Consider the following 23,227-nt stretch of genomic DNA (forward strand, 5'->3'; position numbering starts at 1 on the left):
AGAAACAGGTGTCTCAAGCTTGTAGCGTCATACCCAAGAAGACTCGAGGCTGTAATCGCTGCTAAAGGTGCTTCAACAAAGTTCTGAGTAAAGGGTCTGAATGCTTATGTAAATGTAATATTTCATTTTTTTTTTTTTTTATAAATTTGCAAACATTTCAAAAAATCTGTTATTGCTTTGACATTATGAGGTATTGTGTGTAGATTGATGAGGGAAAAAAATATTTAGTCAATTTTAAGATTAGGCTGTAACCTAACAAAATGTGGAAAAAGTCAAGGGTTCTGAATACTTTGCGAAGGCACTGTATTTACACTTTTTTGTCAATCTCTTTGAGGTCTTGTTTGGGCTTTGACTTAACTACCTTCAGATCCTCTTTTTTGTTGCTGCCACATTTCTCCACCACGTAATCTTTTAGAAAATAAAAACAAGCACCAATTATAAGCCATAATCAATCATCTGCTAACAGAGGTCACATAAGACAACACAGAAAAACATTTGGTAAACAATGTTAATCTTATCAACAATGGCCTCCAGACTTCTTATGTCGTGGGTCTCTTTGGCAACTGGTCAAAAGAGGTAAGTAGAATGGGTAAGTATATCAATTTGAACATACTGTATATTTGCATACAAACACACATACTTATTAGATACCATGACAAAAATAGAGGCTACATATGTAGCTACATTTCAATGGGGCTAGCAAACAGCTAGGCTAAACTCAATTCATCTCTATGTCAACGGCTAATGACTAAGACCATTTTGGCTAGCAATCTTTATTTGGGGGGGGGATAAACAGCTAAACAACAACATGAAAATATTCATAAAACATAAAGGAAAGGTAAACACATAGATGGTGCCAGCATAAGTGCTATGAAAGACAGAACCTTTATTTAACTAGGCAAGTCAGTTAAGAACAAATTCTTATTTACAATGACGGCCTACCGGGGAACGGGCAGAACGACAGATTTTTACATTGTCAGCTCGGGGATTCAATCCAGTAACCTTTTGGTTACTGGCCCAACGCTCTAACCACTAGGCTACCTGCTGCCCCAAGATGATTACATTCAGGATTGTCAAAGACAGTAGCTAGCTAACAACAACCAACTACTTCCTGTTTTGTCTTCTTCTGCGGTCGTGAAAAGCCGGTGTAGTCTGTTGTGATAGAAGTAGTTAAAACTCTACCTGATTGCTGTTGAAAAACATGTGCGGTAAAGCTGTAGTTTTTTGACTACTTATTTACTACCATCATATAGTAGCAAAAATCTCTACCTGATTACTTCTGGAAACAATACTGCTTTCCTACTGAACACTACAAAACTCTACTTGTGTATCTTAAGTAGTGTATAAACTACACATTCACTACTGCATAGTCACTACTGCACAAATAGGTTTTGTGTAGTAATTCAGTAGTACTTTTTCATAAGGGTACCACAGAGGGTGGTTGATGGCCAGAAGCAGGATATTTACATGATGCCAATGAACCACTCTGTTCAATCAGTTCAGTGTTTCTATCTGTTGGTTTGCTTGATAAGTGTGAGGCGCTTGATAAGTGTGTCCATGCTTGTCCGCTCCGTCTGTTAGTGAGACTGACACCTCTGACTCTAGGGCAATTGGCAGCACCGAGTGCGGGTTAATAGCAACACACACACACACCATACAGTAGCAGCTGGAACCCCAGGTTTCAGTAATGGGACAGGCCTATGGATCACTGCTCTGAGTAAAAACAGGCCGATGTGCTGTCAGCAACAAGGAGGAGAGAGGATCAGCAAGGGGTGTTTGAGCTTTAAACAGCCTCTCCTCTCACACACCAGCACTGGCAGACACTTACTTAGTTCAACATTACAACAGACAAGACTGAGAAGACTGATAAATATAGCTACTTATCTCAGCTCTGTCTTGCTGTTGTACCTTTGACAGGATTGAACTCGGCTAGCTCTCGCTATATGGACCCTTACTCTATTCCAGCTTCTACTCAACACCAATGAATGAAATTGAACCTGGATGACGTGATAACACACGGGGGTGTTCTGCTGATTGGCTAGTCAATCGAAGACAGCCAATTAGAGGTGTGATCACTGGGACCTAACAGTTCTCAGGCAAACATGAAGCAATGCATGTTTCTGTCAAGATGATGTGCATCCTAAGTAAGTCCCAACTACCACACTTAAAAACAAGGCCATTCCAGAGCTATTTAAAGTAGCTGACAGTACAGGGGAACAACTATAATCATGCTGGGGTTGCAACTTCTGTTCTGCTGTTAGAAATGACTCGGCAGTACGACTTGGGTTTTTCTTGAAGAAATCAAATTCAGGTTTTCTGGCATTTTCAATTGTTCATGTTGCTGGTGGTGTTGCTTTACTGTTGGATTTAATATTTTTCTCTTACTTAGTCAAACAAGTAATTAGATGTTCTATGGCCCAGTAAGAGAGGGACGATGGGCTTTTGTGAATTGCCTGTTGTGTTTAATGATTGACCTGAAATCCTTTTAAACCAGTCAGTCAAATGATTTACTTGGAAACGGTAGATGTTGTGGTTGTGGAGCCTGTTAAACAGTCTCATAGTGTTTGCGAATCCTTAATTAGTCCTTCTCTCCCCTCAGATGTTCCGATGGCCGATTGCCAGTAGAGTGGATGAAAACGAGATGCTGGAGCTTCAAGTGTTCAACTACAGCAAAATCTTCACCAACAGGTCAGTTACTATAAACACAGTATTATAACATACCTACCACTACTAACAAAACGTAAACCAACAGGTCAGTTACTATTAACACAGTATTATAACATACCTACCACTACTAACAAAACTTAAACCAACAGGTCAGTTACTATTAACACAGTATTGTAACATACCTACCACTACTAACAAAACTTAAACCAACAGGTCAGTTACTATTAACACAGTATTGTAACATACCTACCACTACTAACAAAACTTAAACCAACAGGTCAGTTACTATTAACACAGTATTGTAACATACCTACCACTACTAACAAAACTTAAACCTACAGGTCAGTTACTATAAACACAGTATTATAACATACCTACCACTACTAACAAAACTTAAACCTACAGGTCAGTTACTATAAACACAGTATTGTAACATACCTACCACTACTAACAAAACTTAAACCAACAGGTCAGTTAGTATAAACACAGTATTGTAACATACCTACCACTACTAACAAAACTTAAACCAACAGGTAAGTCCCAACATGCTCAATACACACTCCAACGACGAGTCAGAGGCAATAATATGCATAACACACTCCAACAGGCCACCAGACTAACCAGGATCTAACTAGGAGTTGCAACATAGCGGGAAGGATACCAGCACCCTTCCAACACTTTTCACCTGCCATCCTCAGACTTACATAATGCTGTAAATAATGTAGCTGAAGGCACTTCAGATAGACAATCAGCTCCTAACGCTTCTTGACTATGAGGTGATAGATTGACTCAGTTAAACGTGTGATAGGCCGCAGGCCGCAGAGCAGGATGAAGTAAAATCCTTAAATTGAGGATTCACAGTTTAGCAGACTCTCTTATCCAGAGCGATTTACAGGAGAAATTAGGGTTAAGTGCCTTGCTTGGGGATTCAAAGTGTAGTGGCTCAGGGATTCAAACCAGCAACATTTCAGTTACGGGCCCAACACTCTTAACCGCTAGGCTATCTGCTGCCCCCATTTCAGGGGAACGTTGTAGCACCAGTGGTTAACCCCTCTGGGAAATGTGGGATGCTAGAGTTCCACCCGCGGGACACACTATTCAACAGCCAGTGAAATAGCAGGGCGCCAAATTCAAAACAACAAAAATCTCATAATTCAAATTTCTCAAACATACAACTATTTTACACCATTTTAAAGATGAACTTCTCGTTAATCCAACCACATTGTCCGATTTCAAAAAGGCTTTACGGTGAAAGCATAGCATTAGATTATGTTAGGACAGCGCCGAGACAAGAAAAACCACACAGCCATTTTCCAAGCAAGGAGAGGTGTCACAAAAAACAGAAATACAGCTAAAATGAATCACTAACCTTTGATGATCTTCATCAGATGGCACTCATAGGACTTCATGTTACACAATACATGTATGTTTTGCTCGATAAAGTTCATATTTATATCCAAAAACCCCATTTTACATTGGCGTGTAATGTTCAGAAATGTTTTTCCTCCCAAAACTTCCGGTGAATGAGCACATCAATTTACAGAAATACTCATCATAAACGTTGATAAAATATTAAACTGTTATTCAAAGAATTATAGATACACTTCTCCTTAATGAGTACAGCGTTCAGACACGAAACCAAACCCGCCATTTTGTGGAGTCAACAAAACTCAGAAATAATATTATAAATATTCACTTACCTTTGATGATCTTCGTCGGAATGCACTCCCAGGAATCCCAGTTCCCCAATAAATGTTCATTTGTTTCAATAAAGTCCATATATATTTCCAAATACATCCTTTTTGTTTGCGCGTTCGGTAGAGTACTCCAAATGCACTGTGCTCGCGTAGTTAAGTTCAGACGAAAGGTCAAGAATTATATTACAGACGATGTATAGAATGTCAAACGATGTATAGAATCAATCTTTAGGATGTTTTTATCATAAATCTTCCATAATATTCCAACCGGACGATTCCTTTGTCTTCAAAAAAGAACCGGAACACAGCTAACTCTCACGGGTAGGCGGGCCACTGAGCTCATGTCATTTTCTCACTCATCTACTTCCAGGAACTCTTGTTCTCTCCCCAGTCACAGTAGAAGCATGAAACAACGTTCTAAAGACTGTTGACATCTAGTGGAAGCCTTAGGAAGTGAAAAATGAACCCTAAGTCACTGTATACTGGATAGGGAATCACTTGAAAAACTACAAACCTCAGATTTCCACACTTCCTGGTTGAATTTTTCTCAGGTTTTTGCCTACCATATGAGTTCTGTTATACTCACAGACATCATTGAAACCGTTTTAGAAACTTAGAGTGTTTCCTATCCAAATCTACTAATAATATGCATATCCTACCTTCTGGGCCCAGTGTGCTGACTGCTGTGTCCAGAGTCCTCAAATTGGGCTTCCCACGCAGGAACCCTGTGTGTGTGTGACGTTGTTTGTTTATCTCAGCCACATAAAGAGATGAGTCAGAACTAAAGCACTCTGACTGCTCTGTCTATCGCTTTTACATCAACGCAGCCTATGTAGTGGCACCAAGCCAATCCTACAGTCCTATTGAATTCTATGGGAACCATTAATGAAACAAGTCCTGGTTCAAGGATTTGATTGGAAATCATTATTTTGTATTAGATAGTCTGAATGTGTTTACTTAGTTTTCGTGTCATCAATATGGACCATGGGACAACCCATTTGCACAGATATGTTATTTTCATACCTATTGGCATGTCATTAACATCTGAGAGTACAGCTGTGCAGTTGCCTAGCTCCTAGACAGTTCTGATGCCTACGAGAAGAGCCTTGCTGTGTTTGTGCCATGTGTTGCTCTGTAGCTACAATGGCTGGTGCATCTTCAAACACAAAGCATCAGTTCATATACAAAAGATGCTGCGGATAACACACCAACACACACCTAACAAGGGGGGTTGGTAAATCATTGAAGGTCACCCCTAGCATATGTTATTCTTCTCACACCTGCCCCATATGTCCACAGAATGCCTCATTACAAAAGTAACCAATACCCTTCATGGCTACTGGTTGATGACCTCATGGCCTGATGACCTGTCAATAGTCACCATGTCATTATGGCTGGCAGGCCATGTCACACCGAGTTCAGAGCAGAATGGATGGGAGAAGGAGTAGAGGGATGACAAGGGTCATGTTACCAAAATAAAAAGAGTTGAGGGATAACAATGATGACGACACACACACACGCTTGCACACACACATACACACGAACACACACACACACACACACGCTCGCACACACACACGCTCGCACACACACACACACGCTCGCACACAGACACACACGCGCGCACATACGCGAACACACACACACACACACCCTGGCCAGTCATATGTATGATTTCTAAACTTTAATATAATCTTATATACTATTGATGCACCAATGGGAGACACTGCAGTTTATTATGACCCAAAACATTGTTGCTGCTTACATTTTTTCCTCCAATTTCATTTATGTTAAAGGATGTGAGTGTGACTGTATAAAGTCCTTACTCCACAAAGCCTTCCACAGTGAGATAAGACTGTGTATAATTCATGTGTATCTTCTCTTCCCAAACAGAGCTCCTCTCTGCCTTCGCCTCCGCTGTCCCCCTCGCCCCCCCCCCTCTCTCTCTCTCTCTCTCTCTCTCTCTCTCTCTCTCTGTCTCTCCCTCTCTCTCTCTCTCTCTCTCTCTCTCTCTCTGTCTTTCCCTCTCTCTCTCTCTCTCTCTCTCTCTCTCTCTCCCTCACTCCATTTCTCCAACAGACTGCAATTAATGCCTTCATCCCTTGTATCCCTCATATCCTCTGTTTCAATTGATTCTCTACCTTCATTTTTCTATGTCAGTCTATACTTATCGGCAAACCTTAAACCTTTCAGTTTATTACATTTCAACATCTGTCCTCGTTAATTTTTCTCACATTCTCCCTCTCATTCTTCATTCCGCAACGTCTCTATTCATCTATCCTTCTTTCTCCTTTTCTGTTCTGTCATCCCTTTCATCATTATTTCATAACCCCCTTCTCCTCTCTTCTCCATCCCCCAATACTTCTCTGTCCTTGGTAAAGTGCAGAGGGTCATTGTCTTTCCCCTCACATAGAGCACTCATCAACACACAGTTACTGTCTCCTAAACTTTACACAGTGGCACAGCCACACCATAACAATAACCACACAGGTACAGGGGTGGCAGACAATCTAGGGGAGGAGCTAGGAGCTCTAGGAGGGAGAGGGAGAGGGAGAGAGAGAGAGAGAGAGAGAGAGAGAGGTGTGGGCATGTGTGTTATTCATGTCTAACTGTTTGGCCAACAGGGGGAACTGCTTAGTAATATGACAATCAAAACTAAATCAGTTTAAAGCTTAATTTCTCCTTCTTACCATTTCTCAAGAGCATACAGTACAGTCATTTCCATGAGAGAATACTAAACAGCCTGTGGTTTGTTTTCATATTCCAAGGTCTTCTCTACAGTCATTTCTTCTAAGAGCAAAACATATTCTCGTAGTCAAGCCTTAAGGAAGTTTTATTTTTTATAACCCAATCTCTATTTTTTATGTAAATGGCATGCTATACAGTAGAAGGGTTCAGACACCTTTTTTTGTGATTTCACATGGTTTTGAGAAACTTACCCCAAACAGCAAATCACTTACTCATCCTCGTTGTGTAGTATGGGGGCCCTGAGAAGACACGAACAAAGTCTTCAAAAACACCCAAATACACCCTTTTAGAAATGGCAAAGCTCTCAGTAGAGTTATGCAGGTCTTAAGATGTTGAAATTGTGTCATTTCGAACTTTATCCGGAATGTTATATAACGGTTTTGCACGACTCGAGCCATTTCCCCTATCCAGCTGTTCCCTTCCATGTAGCCTGCTGCTACAGGTAACTGCCAAAATGAAGGAAACCCCAACATAAAGTGTCTTAATAGGGCGTTGGGCATCCATGAGCTGCCAGAACAGCTTCAATGCCCCTTGGCATAGATTCTGTGTCTGGATCTTCCTGTGTAGAAGCACCACATGCTTTCAATATGCTTTGTATCGCTTGTTTATTCAAGTGTTTCCTTTATTTTCTCAGTTACCTGTAGAATGGAAGGACAGGTATCGATCGAGTCGCAACAAAATGGAATATACCTTTGCGGATAAAGTTCGGACTGACAGAATTTCATGTGTTCTTCATCACTATACTGAAAACTTTGCCCTTTGTTTGTTTTTTGTAAAAAAGACAACTTGTCCTTTAATTTAATTCATTGCCGATGGAAGCTAGCACACTTCAGACTTTGAGGGTTGATCTAGATTAGAAAAATGAAATTGACTTGAGAAGGAATAAAGAGAGGAACTCTGCTTTGAATTATGAAGTAGATGAAAGTAAATTGTTTGGCAGGCAAGGATCAATAATGAATGGCACCTTTTGAAGAGCCAAAAAGTGAGCCAGAACCTGATAGGCTGTTTTTATTCTATTATTCATGAGAACACAGGAGTGGCTGAAAGGGACTGACAAACAGTTCACTTTTCTGAGGAGGTATCGAGGTATCGATCACCATTATGATAACAAAAGGACAGAGTAGAAAAGAGATAAAGATGGGGGAGGATAGAGGAGAGGGTTGGAGAAGAGAGAACAGTAGAGGAGGGTACATGAAAATCACCTAAATAAAAAAGTTTGAATCATTTTTAGTTTCTTGTAAAAAATAGATAAACTATACTCCATAGAGAATCATCCTAGGTATTTGGGCTATGAGCCCAAAAGGGACATACCGTATGGGAAGACTGAGCTACTTCCAGATGAAGTCTGGCTGTATGTGCTGGAGGTGGAATGATTAGTTACAGTGAGGATTAAATCTGGAGTAAGGTTCTGTTTCTGTCTCCATGAAGTTTGTCCTCTATTGAATTATATGTCTGTGCTGGCTGTTTACTTCATTTGGCTGCAGTTGTTATTATTGTTACGCTTCAGTTTCTGCTGCATATTGCATCCATCTCTCAGGAGGGAGGGGAAAGTGAGAGAACAGACTCAGAGAGAGAAAGAGAGAAGAGAGAGAGGGGGCAAAGCAGAGAGAGAGAAAGAGAGAGAATAAGAGAGAGAGAGATGGAGGAGTTGGTCTTGAGGAGCAACACTCTGCTGTGTTCCAAGTGGAGAGAGAGAGATAGATAAATATACGATGGGTGGGGAAGGGAAGGGGAGACAGAGCTAGAGAGAAGTTGGAGTGATAAACACAATGATGGGTTGTGATTGGTCTTTTACTGATAGGATCTAATAGCCATGGCTATTAATGTCACTGCCTGTTCCCCTTTCCACCCTCTCTCTCTCTCTCTCTCTCTCTCTCTCTCTCTCTCTCTCTCTCTCTCTCTCTCTCTCTCTCAATTAAATTAAATTCATTTCAAGGGGCTTTATTGGCATGGGAAACATATGTTAACATTGCCAGAGCAGGTGAGGTAGATAATATACAAAAGTGAAATAAACAATACAAATGAACAGTAAATATTACACTCACAGAAGTTCCAAAAGAATAAAGACAATACAAATGTCGTATTATGTATATATTCAGTGTTGTAATGATGTGCAAATGGTTAAAGTACAAAAGGGAAAATAAATAAGCATAAATATGGGTTATATTTACAATGGTGTTTGTTCTTCACTGGTTGCCCTTTTCTTGTGGCAACAGGTCACAAATATTGCTGCTGTGATGGCACACTGTGGTATTTCACCCAGTAGATAGGGGAGTTTATCAAAATCGGATTTGTTTTCAAAATCTTTGTGGATCTGTGTAATATATATGGTCATACATTTGGCAGGAGGTTAGTAAGTGCAGCTCAGTTTCCACCTCATTTTGTGGGCAGTGTGCACATAGCCTGTCTTCTCTTGAGAGCCAGGTCTGCCTACGGGGGCCTTTCTCAATAGCAAGGCTATGCTCACTGAGTCTGGACATAGTCAAAGCTTTCCTTAAGTTTGTGTCAGTCACAGTGGTCAGGTATTTTGCCATTCTGTACTTTCTGTTTAGGGCCAAATAGCATTCTAGTTTGCTCTCTTTTTTTGTAATTTTTTTCCAATGTGTCAAATAATTATCTTTTTTGTTTTCTCATGATTTGCTTGGGTCTAATTGTGTTGCTGTCCTGGGGCTCTGTGGGGTCTGTTTGTGTTTGTGAACAGAGCCCCAAGACCAGCTTTCTTAGGGGACTCTTCTCCAGGTTGATCTCTCTGTAGGTGATGGCTTTGTTATGGAAGGTTTGGGAATCGCATCCTTTTAGGTGGTTGTAGAATTTAACGGCTCTTTTCCGGATTTTGATAATCGGCGGGTATCGGCTAATTCTGCTCTGCATGCATTATTTGGTGTTTTACGTTGTACACGGAGGATATTTTTGCAGAATTCTGCATGCAGAGTCTCAATTTGGTGTTTGTCCCATTTTGTGAATTCTTGGTTGGTGAGCGTACCCCAGACCTCACAACCATGAAGGGCAATGTGTTCTATAACTGATTCAAGTATTTTTAGACAGATCCTAATTGGTATGTCCAATTTGATGTACCTTTTGATGGCATAGAATGCCCTTCTTGCCTTGTCTCTCAGATCGTTCACAGCTTTGTGGAAGTTACCTGTGGTGCTGTTTAGGCCAAGGTATGTATAGTTTTTTGTGTGTTCTAGGGCAACAGTGTCTAGATAATATTTGTATTTCTGGTCCTGGCGACTGGACCTTTTTTGGAACCATTATTTTTGTATTACTGAGATTTACTGTCAGGGCCCAGGTCTGGCAGAATCTGTGCAGAAGATCTAGGTGCTGCTGTAGGCCCTCCTTGGTTGGTGACAGTAGCACCAGATCATCAGCAAACAGTAGACATTTGACTTCAGATTCTAGTAGGGCGAGGCAGGGTGCTGCAGACTGTTCTAGTGCCCTCGCCAATTCGTTGATATATATATGTTGAAGAGGGTGGGGCTTAAGCTGCATCCCTGTCTCACACCACGGCCCTGTTGAAGAAATGTGTGTTTTTTTGCCAATTTTAACCGCACACTTGTTATTTGTGTATATAGATTTCATAATGTCGTATGTTTTCCCCCCAATAACACTTTCCATCAAATTGTATAGCAGACCCTCATGCCAAATTGAGTCAAAGGCTTTTTTGAAATCAACAAAGCATGAGAAGACTTTACCTTTGTTTCAGTTTGTTTCTTTGTCAATTAGGGTCTGCAGGGTGAATACGCGGTCTGCCGTACGATAATTTGGTAGAAAAGCCAATTTGACATTTGCTCAGTACATTGTTTTCACTGAGGAAATTTACAAGTCTGCTGTTAATGAGTGTGCAGAAGATTCTTCCAAGGTTGCTGTTGATGCATATCCCACAGTAGTTATTGGGGTCAAATTTGTCTCCACTTTTGTGGATTGAGGTGATCAGTCCTTGGTTCCAAATATTGGGGAAGATGCCAGAGTTAAGGATGATGTTAAAGAGTTTTAGTATAGCCAATTGGAATTTGTTGTCTGTAAATGTTATCATTTCATTGTGGATACCATCAACACCTTTTTGTGTTGGAGGGTTTTCATGTTATCCTGTAGTTCATTCAAGGTAATTGGAGAATCCAATGGGTTCTGGTAGTCTTTAATAGTTGATTCTAAGATTTGTATTTGATCATGTATATGTTTTTGCTGTTTGTTCTTTGTTATAGAACCAAAAAGACTGTGAAGTGGTTTATCCATACAACTCCATTTCAGATAGATAATTCTTCATGTTGTTATTTGTTTAGTGTTTTCCAATTTTCCCAGAAGTGGTTAGAGTCTATGGATTCTTCAATTATATTGAGCTGATTTCTGACCTGCTGTTACTTCTTTTTCCGAAGTGTATTTCTGTATTGTTTTAGTGATTCACCATAGTGAAGGCGTAGACTCACAGGGGGACAACCACCTGCCTGGAGGTGACAGCATTCCTTCCCCCATATGCCCCCCTAGGCACAACTATGACAACTTAACCAACAAAAACGGGTCACAACTCCTGCAGCTCTGTCGCATGCTGGGCATGTACATAGTCAATGGTAGGCTTTAGGGGACTCCTATGGTAGGTACACCTATTGCTCATCTCTTGGCAGTAGTACTGTAGACTACTTTATCACTGACCTCAACCCAGAGTCTCTCAGAGCGTACACAGTCAGCCCACTGACACCCCTATCAGATCACAGCAAAATCACACTCTACTTGAACAGAGCAATAGTCAATCATGAGGCATCAAAGCCAAAGGAACTGAGAAATATTAAGAAATGCTATAGATGGAAGGAATGTAGTGTGGAAACCTACCAAAAAACAATTGGGCAACAACAAATTCAACCCCTTTTAGACAAATTCCTGTACAAAACGTTCCACTGTAATAGTGAAGGTGTAAACCTGGAAGTAGAACATCTTAACAGTATATTTGACCTCTCAGCTTCGCTATCAACTCAAACAATGTCAAGCAGAAAACCGAAGAAAATGAACAACAATGACAAATGGTTTGATGAAGAATGCAAAAACCTAAGAAAGAAATTTAGAAACCTGTCCAACCAAAGACATAAAGACCCAGAAAAGTTTCTTATCCGTTTCTGGCATTTAGGTCACCACAGACTAGTACATGGGCCTGGAAATTATTGATTTCCCCCTTCAGGATGGAAAATCTGTCTTCATTAAAGTATGTGGATTCTAGTGGGGGGATATACAGTTGGAAGTTTACATACAACTTAGCCAAAGACATTTAAACTCAGTTTTTCACAATTCCTGACATTTAATCCTAGTTAAAATGCCCTGTCTTAGGTCAGTTAGGATCACCACTTTATTTTGAGAATGTGAAATGTCAGAATAATGGTAGAGAGAATGATTTATTTCAGCTTTTGTTTCTTTCATCACATTCCCAGTGGGTCAGAAGTTTACATACACTCAATTAGTATTTAGTAGCATTGCCTTTAAATTGTTTTACTTGGGTCAAACGTCTCAGTTAGCCTTCCACAAGCTTCCCACAATAAGTTGGGTGCATTTCGGCCCATTCCTCCTGACAGAGCTGGTGTAACTGAGTCAGGTTTGTAGGCCTCCTTGCTCGCACATGTTTTTTCAGTTCTGCCCACAAATTTCCTATAGGATTGAGGTCAGGGCTTTGTGATGGCCACTCCAATACCTTGACTTTGTTGTCCTTAAGCAGTTTTGCCACAACTTTGGAAGTATTTTCCTCCAAACATAACGATGGTCATTATGGCAAACAGTTCTATTTTTGTTTCATCAGACCAGAGGACATTTCTCCGAAAAGTACGATCTTTGTCCCCATGTGCAGTTACAAACCATAGTCTGGCTTTTTTATGGCAGTTTTGGAGCATTGGCTTCTTCCTTGCTGAGTGGCCTTTCAGGTTATGTCAATATAGGACTCGTTTTACTGTGGATATAGATACTTTTGTACCTGTTTCCTCCAGCATCTTCACAAGGTCCTTTGCTGTTGTTCTGGGATTGATTTGCACTTTTCGCACCAAAGTACGTTCATCTCTAGGAGACAGAACGCGTCTCCTTCCTGAGCGGTATGACGGCTGCGTGGTCCCATGGTGTTTATACTTGCGTACTGTTGTTTGTACAGATGAACGTGGTACCTTCAGTCATTTGGAAATTGCTCCCAAGGATGAACCAGACTTGTGGAGGTCTACAATTTTTTTCCTGAGGTCTTGGCTGATTTATTTAGATTTTCCCATGATGTCAAGCAAAGAGGCACTGAGTTTGAAGGTAGGCCTTGAAATACATCCATAGGTACACCTTCAATTGACTCAAATAATGTAAATTAACCTATCGGAAGCTTCTAAAGCCATGACATAATTTTCTGGAATTTTCCAAGCTGTTTAATAACCTTTTATGGCTTGATCCTGTTAGCGGGATCGATATGACGACAGCCAGTGAAAGTGTAGGGTGTCACGTCCTGACCAGTATAGGGGTTATTTGTTATTGTAGTTAGTCAGGACGTGGCAGGGGGTGTTTTTTTATGTGGTTTGGGCTATGCATTTAGGTAGAGGGGTGTTTGGTTTATGTGGTTTTGTTAGTCTATGTTCTATGTTAGGTATTTTCTATGTTCTGTCTAGTCTATTGTAGTTCATTGTTTAGTTAATTGGGGTTGGACCTTCAATTGGAGGCAGCTGGTTCTCGTTGCCTCTGATTGAAGGTCCTATAATTAGGAGTTTGATTTTCATGGGTTTTTGGTGGGAGGTTGTTCGTTGCATAGCTGTGTGTTGCATGCAAGGCTGTTTGTCGTTTGTTCGTTAGTTTTTTCTTGTTTTGTTCAAATAAAGTGAATATGAGTACTCAACCCGCTGCGCCTTGGTCCATCCACCACGACGACCGTTACAGAACCTCCCACCAAACCCGGACCAAGCAGCGGGCCCAGGAGGAGGAAGGATCCTGGACCAGGGAGAAAAGTGAGTGGAGGACATCGTGGACATGGGAGGAGATAATGGCAGGGGACAAGACCCTGCCATGGAAACAGGTTGAGAAAGCAAGAGAGGAACGGAAAAAGTGGAACAAAGACCGGAACATTTACATGGGTACACGGTTGGCATTTAAGCTGGAGAGGCAGCCCCAAGAATTTTTTTTGGGGGGGGGCACACGGGTAGTTTGGCGGGGCCTGGATTGAGCCGCAAGCCAACTCCCCATGCTTATTTGGGCCAGACTATTACTGGTCAGGTCCCGTGCGTTGGAGTAATGCGTACGGCGTCGATGCCAAGCATTTGTAGGCTGGTGTGCGCGGTACCAGCGCCCCGTATTTGCCAGGGGAAAGCAGGCATTCAGCCAGGAAGGGTGGAGCCAGTACCACACTCGAGACCGCCAGTGCGCCTTCACGGTCCAGTTTATCCTGTTCCCGCTCCTCGCACTAGCCGTGAAGTGCGTGTCTCCAGTCTGGTACCTCCACTACCAGCACCACGCACCAGGCTTCCAGTGCATCAGCCCAGTCCAACTCGTCCTGTTCCTGCTCCTCGCACTAGCCTTGGGGTGCATGTCTCCAGTCTGATACCTCCAGTACCAGCACCACGCACCAGGCTCCAGTGCGTCAGCCCAGTCCAGCTCGTCATGTCCCTACTCCTCGTACTAGCCCTGTGGTGCGTGTCATTAGTCTGGCGCGTCCTAAGCCAGCCCCACGCACCAGGCCTTCCGGCAACAGTGCCTCATCCAGAACTTCCGGCAACAGTGCCTCGTCCAGAACTTCCGGCAACAGTGCCTCGTCCAGAACTTCCGGCAACAGTGCCTCGTCCAGAACTTCCGGCAACAGTGCCTCGTCCAGAACTTCTGGCAACAGTGCCTCGTCCAGAACTTCCGGCAACAGTGCCTCGTCCAGAACTTCTGGCAACAGTGCCTCGTCCAGAACTTCTGGCAACAGTGCCTCGTCCAGAACTTCTGGCAACAGTGCCTCGTCCAGAACTTCCGGCAACAGTGCCTCGTCCAGAACTTCCGGCAACAGTGCCTCGTCCAGAGTGTTCGGAAACAGTGCCCCGTCCAGAGTGTCCGACGACAGTGCTCCGTCAAGAGTATCCGGCAACAGTACCCCGTCCAGAGTATCCGGCAACAGCCTACAGTCCGGAACCGAGTGAGACGGCCTACAGTCCGAAACCGAGTAAGACGGCCCACTGTCCGGAACCGAGTGAGTCTGCCTACAGTTCGGAACCGAAAGAGTCGGCCTACAGTCCAGAGCTCCTAGAGTTGCCCTACAGTCCAGAGCTCCTAGAGTCGCCCTACAGTCCGGGGTCAATGGAGAGGGACATCGCTGTAGAGACATTATGTGAGTGGAGTGAGCCAGGGGTGGAGCGGGGTCTGCGTCCTGGTCCTGAGCCACCTCCTGAGGGGGATTATTGGGGAAAGGGGGGGTGTTGCAGGAGCACCGTCGGTGACGGTGGCCACCCTCCCTTCCCTCCCATGTAATTTTGGGATTTATTTTGTTTTGGGGGGTTATTTTTGGTTATTTGTGTGAGGTGCATCCGGGGTCTGCACCTTTGGGGTCACGTCCTAACCAGTATAGGGGTTATTTGTTATTGTAGTTTGGTCAGGGCGTGGCAGGGGGTGTTTGTTTTATGTGGTTTGGGCTATGTATTTAGGTAGAGGGGTGTTTGGTTTATGTGGTCCGGGGTTTTGTTAGTCTATGTTCTATGTTAGGTATTTTCTATGTTCTGTCTAGTCTATTGTAGTTCTATGTTTAGTTAATTGGGGTTGGACCTTCAATTGGAGGCAGCTGGTTCTCGTTGTCTCTGATTGAAGGTCCTATAATTAGGAGTTTGTTTTTCATGGGTTTTTGGTGGGAGGTTGTTCGTTGCATAGCTGTGTGTTGCATGCAAGGCTGTTTGTCGTTCGTTCGTTTGTTTTTTCTGGTTTTGTTCAAATAAAGTGAATATGAGCACTCAACCCGCTGCGCCTTGGTCCATCCACCACGACGACCGTTACACAAGGCGGCAAATTCAAAACAACAAAGATCTCAGAATTAAAATTCCTTAAAACCTCTTGGGGCTAGGTGGGACGCTAGCGTGCCACCCGTGGTGCACTCTATCAACAGCAGGTGCATTTCAAGAGCGGCAAATTTGAATCCAAATAAATGTCAAAATTCAAATTTTTCAAAAATACAACTATGTTACACCATTTGAAAGATAAACATCTCCTTAATCTAACCACGTTTTACGATTTCAAAAAGGTTTTACGGCGAAAGCATAAATTTAGAGTATGTTAGGACAGTACATTTACAAGAGTTGTGTGTAATGTTTTGTCAAGTCAAAGACAGGGTCACCAAAACCATAAAACCAGCTAAAATGATACACTAACCTTTTACAATCTCCATCAGATGACACTCCTAGGACATTATGTTAGACAATGCATGCATTTTTAGTTCTATCAAGTTGATATTTATATCCAAAAACAGCGTTTTACTATGGCATTGATGTTGAGGAAATCGTTTCCCTCCAATAACCGGCAGTCAAGTCAGCGTCACAAATTAAATAATTAAAATTAGAAAACATTGGTAAAATATTATATTGTCATTTAAAGAATTATAGATTTACATCTTTTGAACGCAATCAACTTGCCAGATTTAAAAATAACCTTACTGGGAAATCACACTTTGCAATAATCTGAGCACTGTGCCCAGAAAAATACGCGTTGCGATACAGACTAGACGTCATGTTGGGGAGATCTAAAATCGAAAATACTATGTAAATAATCCATTACCTTTGATTCTCTTCATCAGATGTCACTTCCAGGTATCACAGGTCCATAACGAATGTAGTTTTGTTCAAAAAAGCTCATCATTTATGTCCAAAAATCTCCGTCTCGTTAGCACATGATGTAAGCCAGCCGGACTTCTCGTCATGAACGAGGGGAAAAAATATATTTCCGTTCGTTCAAACATGTCAAACGTTGTATAGCATAAATCATTAGGGCCTTTTTTAACCAGAACATGAATAATATTCAAGGTGGACGAATGCATAGTCTTTTATAACGTATTGGAACGAGGGTACCCAACATGAAGTAGCGCGCCAGGTGTCTAATGGGACATCACCGTTCCATGGCTCTTGTTCGGTCAGATCTCCCTCCAGAAGACTCAAAACACTTTGTAAAGGCTGGTGACATCTAGTGGAAGCAATAGGAAGTGCCAAAATATTCCTAAACCCCTGTGTTTTTCAATGGGATAGGTTTAAAGTCAATACAACACATCAGGTATCCACTTCCTGTCAGAAAATGTCTCAGGGTTTTGCCTGCCAAATGAGTTCTGTTATACTCACAGACACCATTCAAACAGTTTTGGAAACTTTAGAGTGTTTTCTATCCATATATAATAAGTATATGCATATTCTAGTTACTGGGTAGGATTAGTAACCAGATTAAATCGGGTACATTTTTTTTATCCAGACGTGCAAATGCTGCCCCCTAGACCCAACAGGTTAAACATACAAGTATTATACACCATTTTAAAGCGTTACTTCTTGTTAATCCAGCCACAGTGTCTGATTTCAAAAAGGCTTTACGGCGAAAGCAAACCATATGATTATGTTAGGTCAGCGCCTACACACACAAAAACACAGCCATTTTCCAGCCAAAGATAGGAGTCACAAAAAGCAGAAATAGAGGGACAATTAATCACTAACCTTTGATGATCTTCATCAGATGACACTCATATGACTTCATGTCACACAATGCATGTATGTTTTGTTCGATAAAGTTCATATTTATATCCAAAAATCTCAGTTTACATTGGTGCGTTATGTTCAGTAATCTTTAGCCTCCAAAAACATCCGGTGATTTTGCAGAGCCACATCAATTTACAGAAATACTCATCATAAATGTTCATGAAAATACAAGTGTTATACATGGACCTTTAGATAAACTTCTTCTTAATGCAACCGCTGTGTCAGATTACAAAAAAGCTTTACCGAAAAAGCAATAATCTGAGTACGGTGCTGGTTAAAGGGGTGTTGTTGTGCTGGACTGTTGTCTGCGTATGTGCTGACTGGTGTGTAATCACCTGCTGTTTCAGCTCCACCTGCCTTACCTCCAGCTGGGTAAATGTATCCTTCATTTCAATGAGGGAGTAGTATTCTGTGCTGGGGGGTTGACTTTCTGCTTGGGGTTGCTCATCTGCGGGGTTATATAATGAAGAGGTCTGGTCTGACCTGCTCGGGGTCGGGATATCTTTCTCAAGGGTGATCTTCTCCTGTTGAGTTAAGTCTTTGATTAGGTTAAAGTCTGTTTGCTCAGTTTGTAAAGGTCCTAAAGGCGTGTGTGTGTGTGTGTGTGTGTGTGTGTGTGTGTGTGTGTGTGTGTGTGTGTGTGTGTGTGTGTGTGTGTGCCAGGGTGTAATGCCATTGACTGGTTGCCCTTCCAGATCTGTCAGTGTGGCTTATAGTGTGTGTAGTTGGGCTCCCAGTGGATGTGTGTGTGTGTATAAAGGTTGTTTGGGTGTATGATCATTAGGCTGACATGTGGCAGGAGCAACCTAATGGGTTCCAATATACTGTGTTTGTGTGTGACTTGGCGGAGGGACTATATAAATTATTCACATCCTCTGTAATTCTCTGACTGAATACAGAGGGTACCACGTTTCACTCCCACTTGAAATGAACAGCGAATTCCATTTGCTCAAAAATTATTTGTGTAGTATCTATGAAGACCTTACATACATTTGGAGTTGATGTAGAAAGCATCTGCCTCTGGTGCCAAAGGTTGCATGTTCAAATCCAGTGATATATTCTTTTTTAGGAGATTTTTTTTTAAGCCTATCCCAAACCTTAACCTTAACCCTTAACCCTTACCCTTCAGAGTTAATGCCTAACCTTGAGATTTCTGAGTTAATGCCTAAACTTAACCACTTTGAAATTTGATGTTTGGAACAACTTTGAAATTTGAGAAACATAGATGAATGTCTAATTCTGATGTGAGACTGTGAGAGCTTGTTATAAATGTGCTATGAAGGCTTAATTAAGTCTTTATAGCTGTTGCTCATACAGAGTGAAACCTATATTTTTTGCCACTTTTTCTCCCCAATTTCGTGGTATCCAATTGGTAGTTACAGTCTTGTCTCATCACTGCAACTCCCATACGGACGCGGGAGAGGCGAAGGTCAAGAGCCGTGCGTCCCCCAAAACACAAACCCACCCAACCAAGCAAGCAAGCAAGCCACAGTGCTTCTTGACATATTGCCCACTTAACCCAGAAGCACCAATGTGTCGGAGGAAATGCTGTACACACGCCACAGGAGTCGCTAGCATGCGATGGGACAAGGACATCCCTACCGGCCAAACCCTCCCGTAACCCAGACAACGCCCCATGGGTTTCCCAGTCACGGCCGGCTGTGACAGAACCTGGACTCGATTTCAGAATCTCTAGTGGCACAGCTAGTATTGTGATCCAGTGCCTTAGACCACTGCGCCACTTGGGAGGCCCTGAAACCCATATCGCTCTAAGCAGTCTGGTACGTGGTGAGACTCAGGGCTGTTACAGAATGGGAATTGAGCTTATCTCCCAACTTAAGTATTTTGGAGCCTTTGGCTTTTGTTTCAATCCAAAGCAATTAAATAAAAGTAAAAAATACATATACAGTGGCTTGCAAAAGTATTCATCTCCCTTGGCATTTTTCCTATTTTGTTGCGTTACAACCTGTAATTTAAATTGATTTTTATTTGGATTTCATGTAATGGACATACACAAAATAGTCCAAATTGGTGAAGTGAAATGAAATAAATAACTTGTTTAAAAAAATAAAAAATAAATAATAGAAAAGTGGTGCGTGCATATGTATTCACCCCCTTTGCTATGAAGCCCCTAAATAAGATCTGGGTCAACCAATTACCTTCACATAAGTCACATAATTAGTTAAATAAAGTCCACCTGTGTGCAATCTAAGTGCCACATGATCTGTCACATGATCTCAGTATATATACACCTGTTCTGAAAGGCCCTAGAGTCTGCAACACCACTATGCAAGGGGCACCACCAAGCAAGCGGCACCATGAAGACCAAGGAGCTCTCCAAACAGGTCAGGGACAAAGTTGTGGAGAAGTACAGGTCAGGGTTGGGTTATAAAAACATATCCGAAACTTTGAACATCCCACGGAGCACCATTAAATCCATGATTCAAAAATTGAAAGAATATGGCACCACAACAAACCTGCCAAGAGAGGGCTGCCCAGCATAACTCATGAACCAGGCAAGGAGGGTGTTAATCAGAGAGGCAACAAAGAGACCAAAGATAACCCTGAAGGAGCTGCAAAGCTCCACAGAGGAGATTGGAGTATCTGTCCATAGGACCACTTTAAGCCGTACACTCCACAGAGCTTGGCTTTACGGAAGAGTGGCCAGAAAAAAAGCCAGTGCTTAAAGAAAAAAAATAAGCAAACACTTTTGGCGTTTGCAAAAAGGCATGTGGGAGACTCCCCAAACATATGGAAGAAAGTACTCTGGTCAGATGAGACTAAAATGTAGCTTTTTGGCCATCAAGGAAAGCGCTATGTCTGGCGCAAACCCAACACCTCTCATCACCGCCAGAACCTCATCCCCACAGTAAAACATGGTGGTGGCAGCATCATGCTGTGGGGATGTTTTTCATCGGCAGGGACTGGGAAACTGGTCAGAATTGAAGGAATGCTGGATGGCGCTAAATACAGGGAAATTCTTGAGGGAAATCTGTTTCAGTCTTCTAGAGATTTGAAACTGGGACAAAGGTTCACCTTCCAGCAGGACAATGGCCCTAAGCATACTGCTAAAGCAACACTCGAGTGGTTTAAGGGGAAACATTTAAATGACTTGGAATGGCCTAGTCAAAACCCAGACCTCAATCCAATTGAGAATCTGTGGTATGACTTAAGATTGTGGACATCAGTGGAACCCATCCAACTTGAAGGAGCTGGAGCAGTTTTGCCTTGAAGAATGGAAAAATCCCAGTGGCTAGATGTGCCAAGCTTATAGAGATATACCGCAAGAGACTTGCATCTGTAATTACTGCAAAAGGTGGGACTACAAAGTATTGACTTTGGGAGAGTGAATAGTTATGGACGTTCAAGTTATCAGTTTTTTTGTTTTATTTCTTGATTGTTTCACAATAAAAAAATATTTTGCATCTTCAAAGTGGTAGGCTTGTTGTGTAAATCAAATGATACAACCCCCCCAAAAATCCATTTTTATTCCAGGTTGTAAGACAACAAAATAGGAAAAATGCCAAGAGGGTGAATACTTTCGCAAGCCACTGTATATTTCAGGAAACTTTGCTTATAGACAGGAAGTTAAAAACCTAAAGTTAGTGTGCTATGGGAATAAATCACTGAAGTTTTCTTAGACACTTTGTTAAAATAGCTTTTTTTGGCGACAGCGAAAGCAGCTAATGAGAAAACAATATGGATATAACTGTTTGGTGTTGGTATGTTGGGGAGGGTTGAATGCGACTCAATTTCACAAATTCCTCACTGGCCAAAGGTTGGTGGGGTGTGTATATATATCTCTCTTAGTAGCTCCATAGCTGAGATTTAATAGTAGCCGATTACTCATAGTCTGCCTGTCTTTACTGGTTAGTTGCTGTAGCGGGTTGCGACAATGACACACTATCCCTGCCTGTCAGAGCCAATCTCCATCACTCTGCCCACACGCACACATGCACGTGTGCATATACACAAACACACATACAAACACACACAAACACAGCCACTCGCCTACACACCACGCAGGCAGAGGGAGAAGAGACAGGAGCCAGAGAGACAAAAGACTGAAATAGACAGAAAGACTTATGGTGGATGGTAGAGACATACTGTATGGGATTATGAGATAGTCAACAAGAAGGTGGAGAGAGAGAGAGAAGGTAGAGGGGAGGAAGAGGAAGATGGTACAAGCTGTGTGAGGACAACACTATCACACTGATTCAATGTGATCCACCAAAACCCACTGTTAAAGAGGTTAAAGAGATTAAGGCTCATTCTATGTGCAGTGCACTGTCCATTTCTGTCTGTCTGTTCCTGTGATCCACTAAACTTCCTGAGATTCTCTGTGACCCATCAAACAGACTATACCAATGTTTCTAGCTAAGACACAGCCCGGCATCATGACCTGCTGGAAGAGGATCTATAGCGTTGATCAACTAATGGGTTCTAACCCACTATCTCACTATAGTTTGGTTGTTTATGGTTTTTGTGGTTTTGTTGTTCCAGGGTCATCGGAACCTTCCGGATGGTTCTACAGAAGGTGGCGGAGGAGGGGCAGCTAGAGGTGACAGACACACTCATCGATGACAACAACACCGCCATACGGGTAAGCCCCAGCACTGGTCCCAAATCAGTCTACAGGTCTTCATCCATAAGAGTGGGAATCCTCCATTCTGATCTATGGACAGCACACATGTACTTACAGTATATGCCACAGACACACAGATAAACAGATATGTATTTTATGGACCTCAGATGAGTACTGATCCAATAGCCATATATTCAGAGAACAGTGTTTAAGGGAATGAAAAAGAGAGTAAGATAGAGGGAGCAAGGGATGGAGAGATCAAGGGAGATATAGAAAGGGGGGATGGAGAAACGACTAGAAAGAGTGTGAGAGCTCATCTGTATAAATTACCCCAGGGCTTAGGAGAATGGTGTTAGTGGAGCTGTGAATGCTGACTCTCTGTTATTGAGATGATATCACACATAGTAGCCAGAATGACCTGGGGGGCACTCACACTCATTATACCTGATGAAGACAGCTTGGCTGTCGAAAGGTTGGTTATGAAATGACTGCATCTGAGCTCCTAGAGTGTGCGGATCTCCACACACACACACACACACACACACACACACACACACACACACACACACACACACACACACACACACACACACACACACACACACACACACACACACACACACACATCTCTCAGCACCTCTGCATCCCTCTCTGTACCTGATGAGGGAGAGAAGAGGAAAACATCCGGAAGAGTCTCATCTGAGTTCTAACTAAACAGAAGTGTTTTTATTGCCTCCCACTGAAAGATCCAGGGTTACCATGGTAACACCTTTAACTTTACTGGCTCTGCAGTGATTTACTGGCTCCCGTGTGGTCGCAGGGCAGAGAGAGAGAGTGGA

The 23,227-nt window shown here is 42.3% G+C and overlaps 1 protein-coding gene across 15 annotated transcripts in view; it reads left to right on the forward strand.

Annotated features, from left to right (window-relative positions):
- Positions 1-23,227, forward strand: part of LOC106608042 (otoferlin) — a 131,212-nt gene that overhangs the window by 24,040 nt on the left and 83,945 nt on the right. For all 15 annotated transcript variants that reach the window (XM_045720966.2, XM_045720965.2, XM_082976977.1 and 12 more), the window contains exons 3-4: positions 2,600-2,688; positions 22,307-22,406. In XM_045720966.2, the coding sequence (XP_045576922.1) occupies positions 2,600-2,688; positions 22,307-22,406 (189 nt within the window). The remainder of the gene's footprint in view (positions 1-2,599; positions 2,689-22,306; positions 22,407-23,227) is intronic.

This window comes from Salmo salar, chromosome 06, assembly GCF_965601325.2.
Source record: "Salmo salar chromosome 06, fSalSal1, whole genome shotgun sequence".
Classification (NCBI taxonomy): Eukaryota; Metazoa; Chordata; class Actinopteri; order Salmoniformes; family Salmonidae; genus Salmo; species Salmo salar.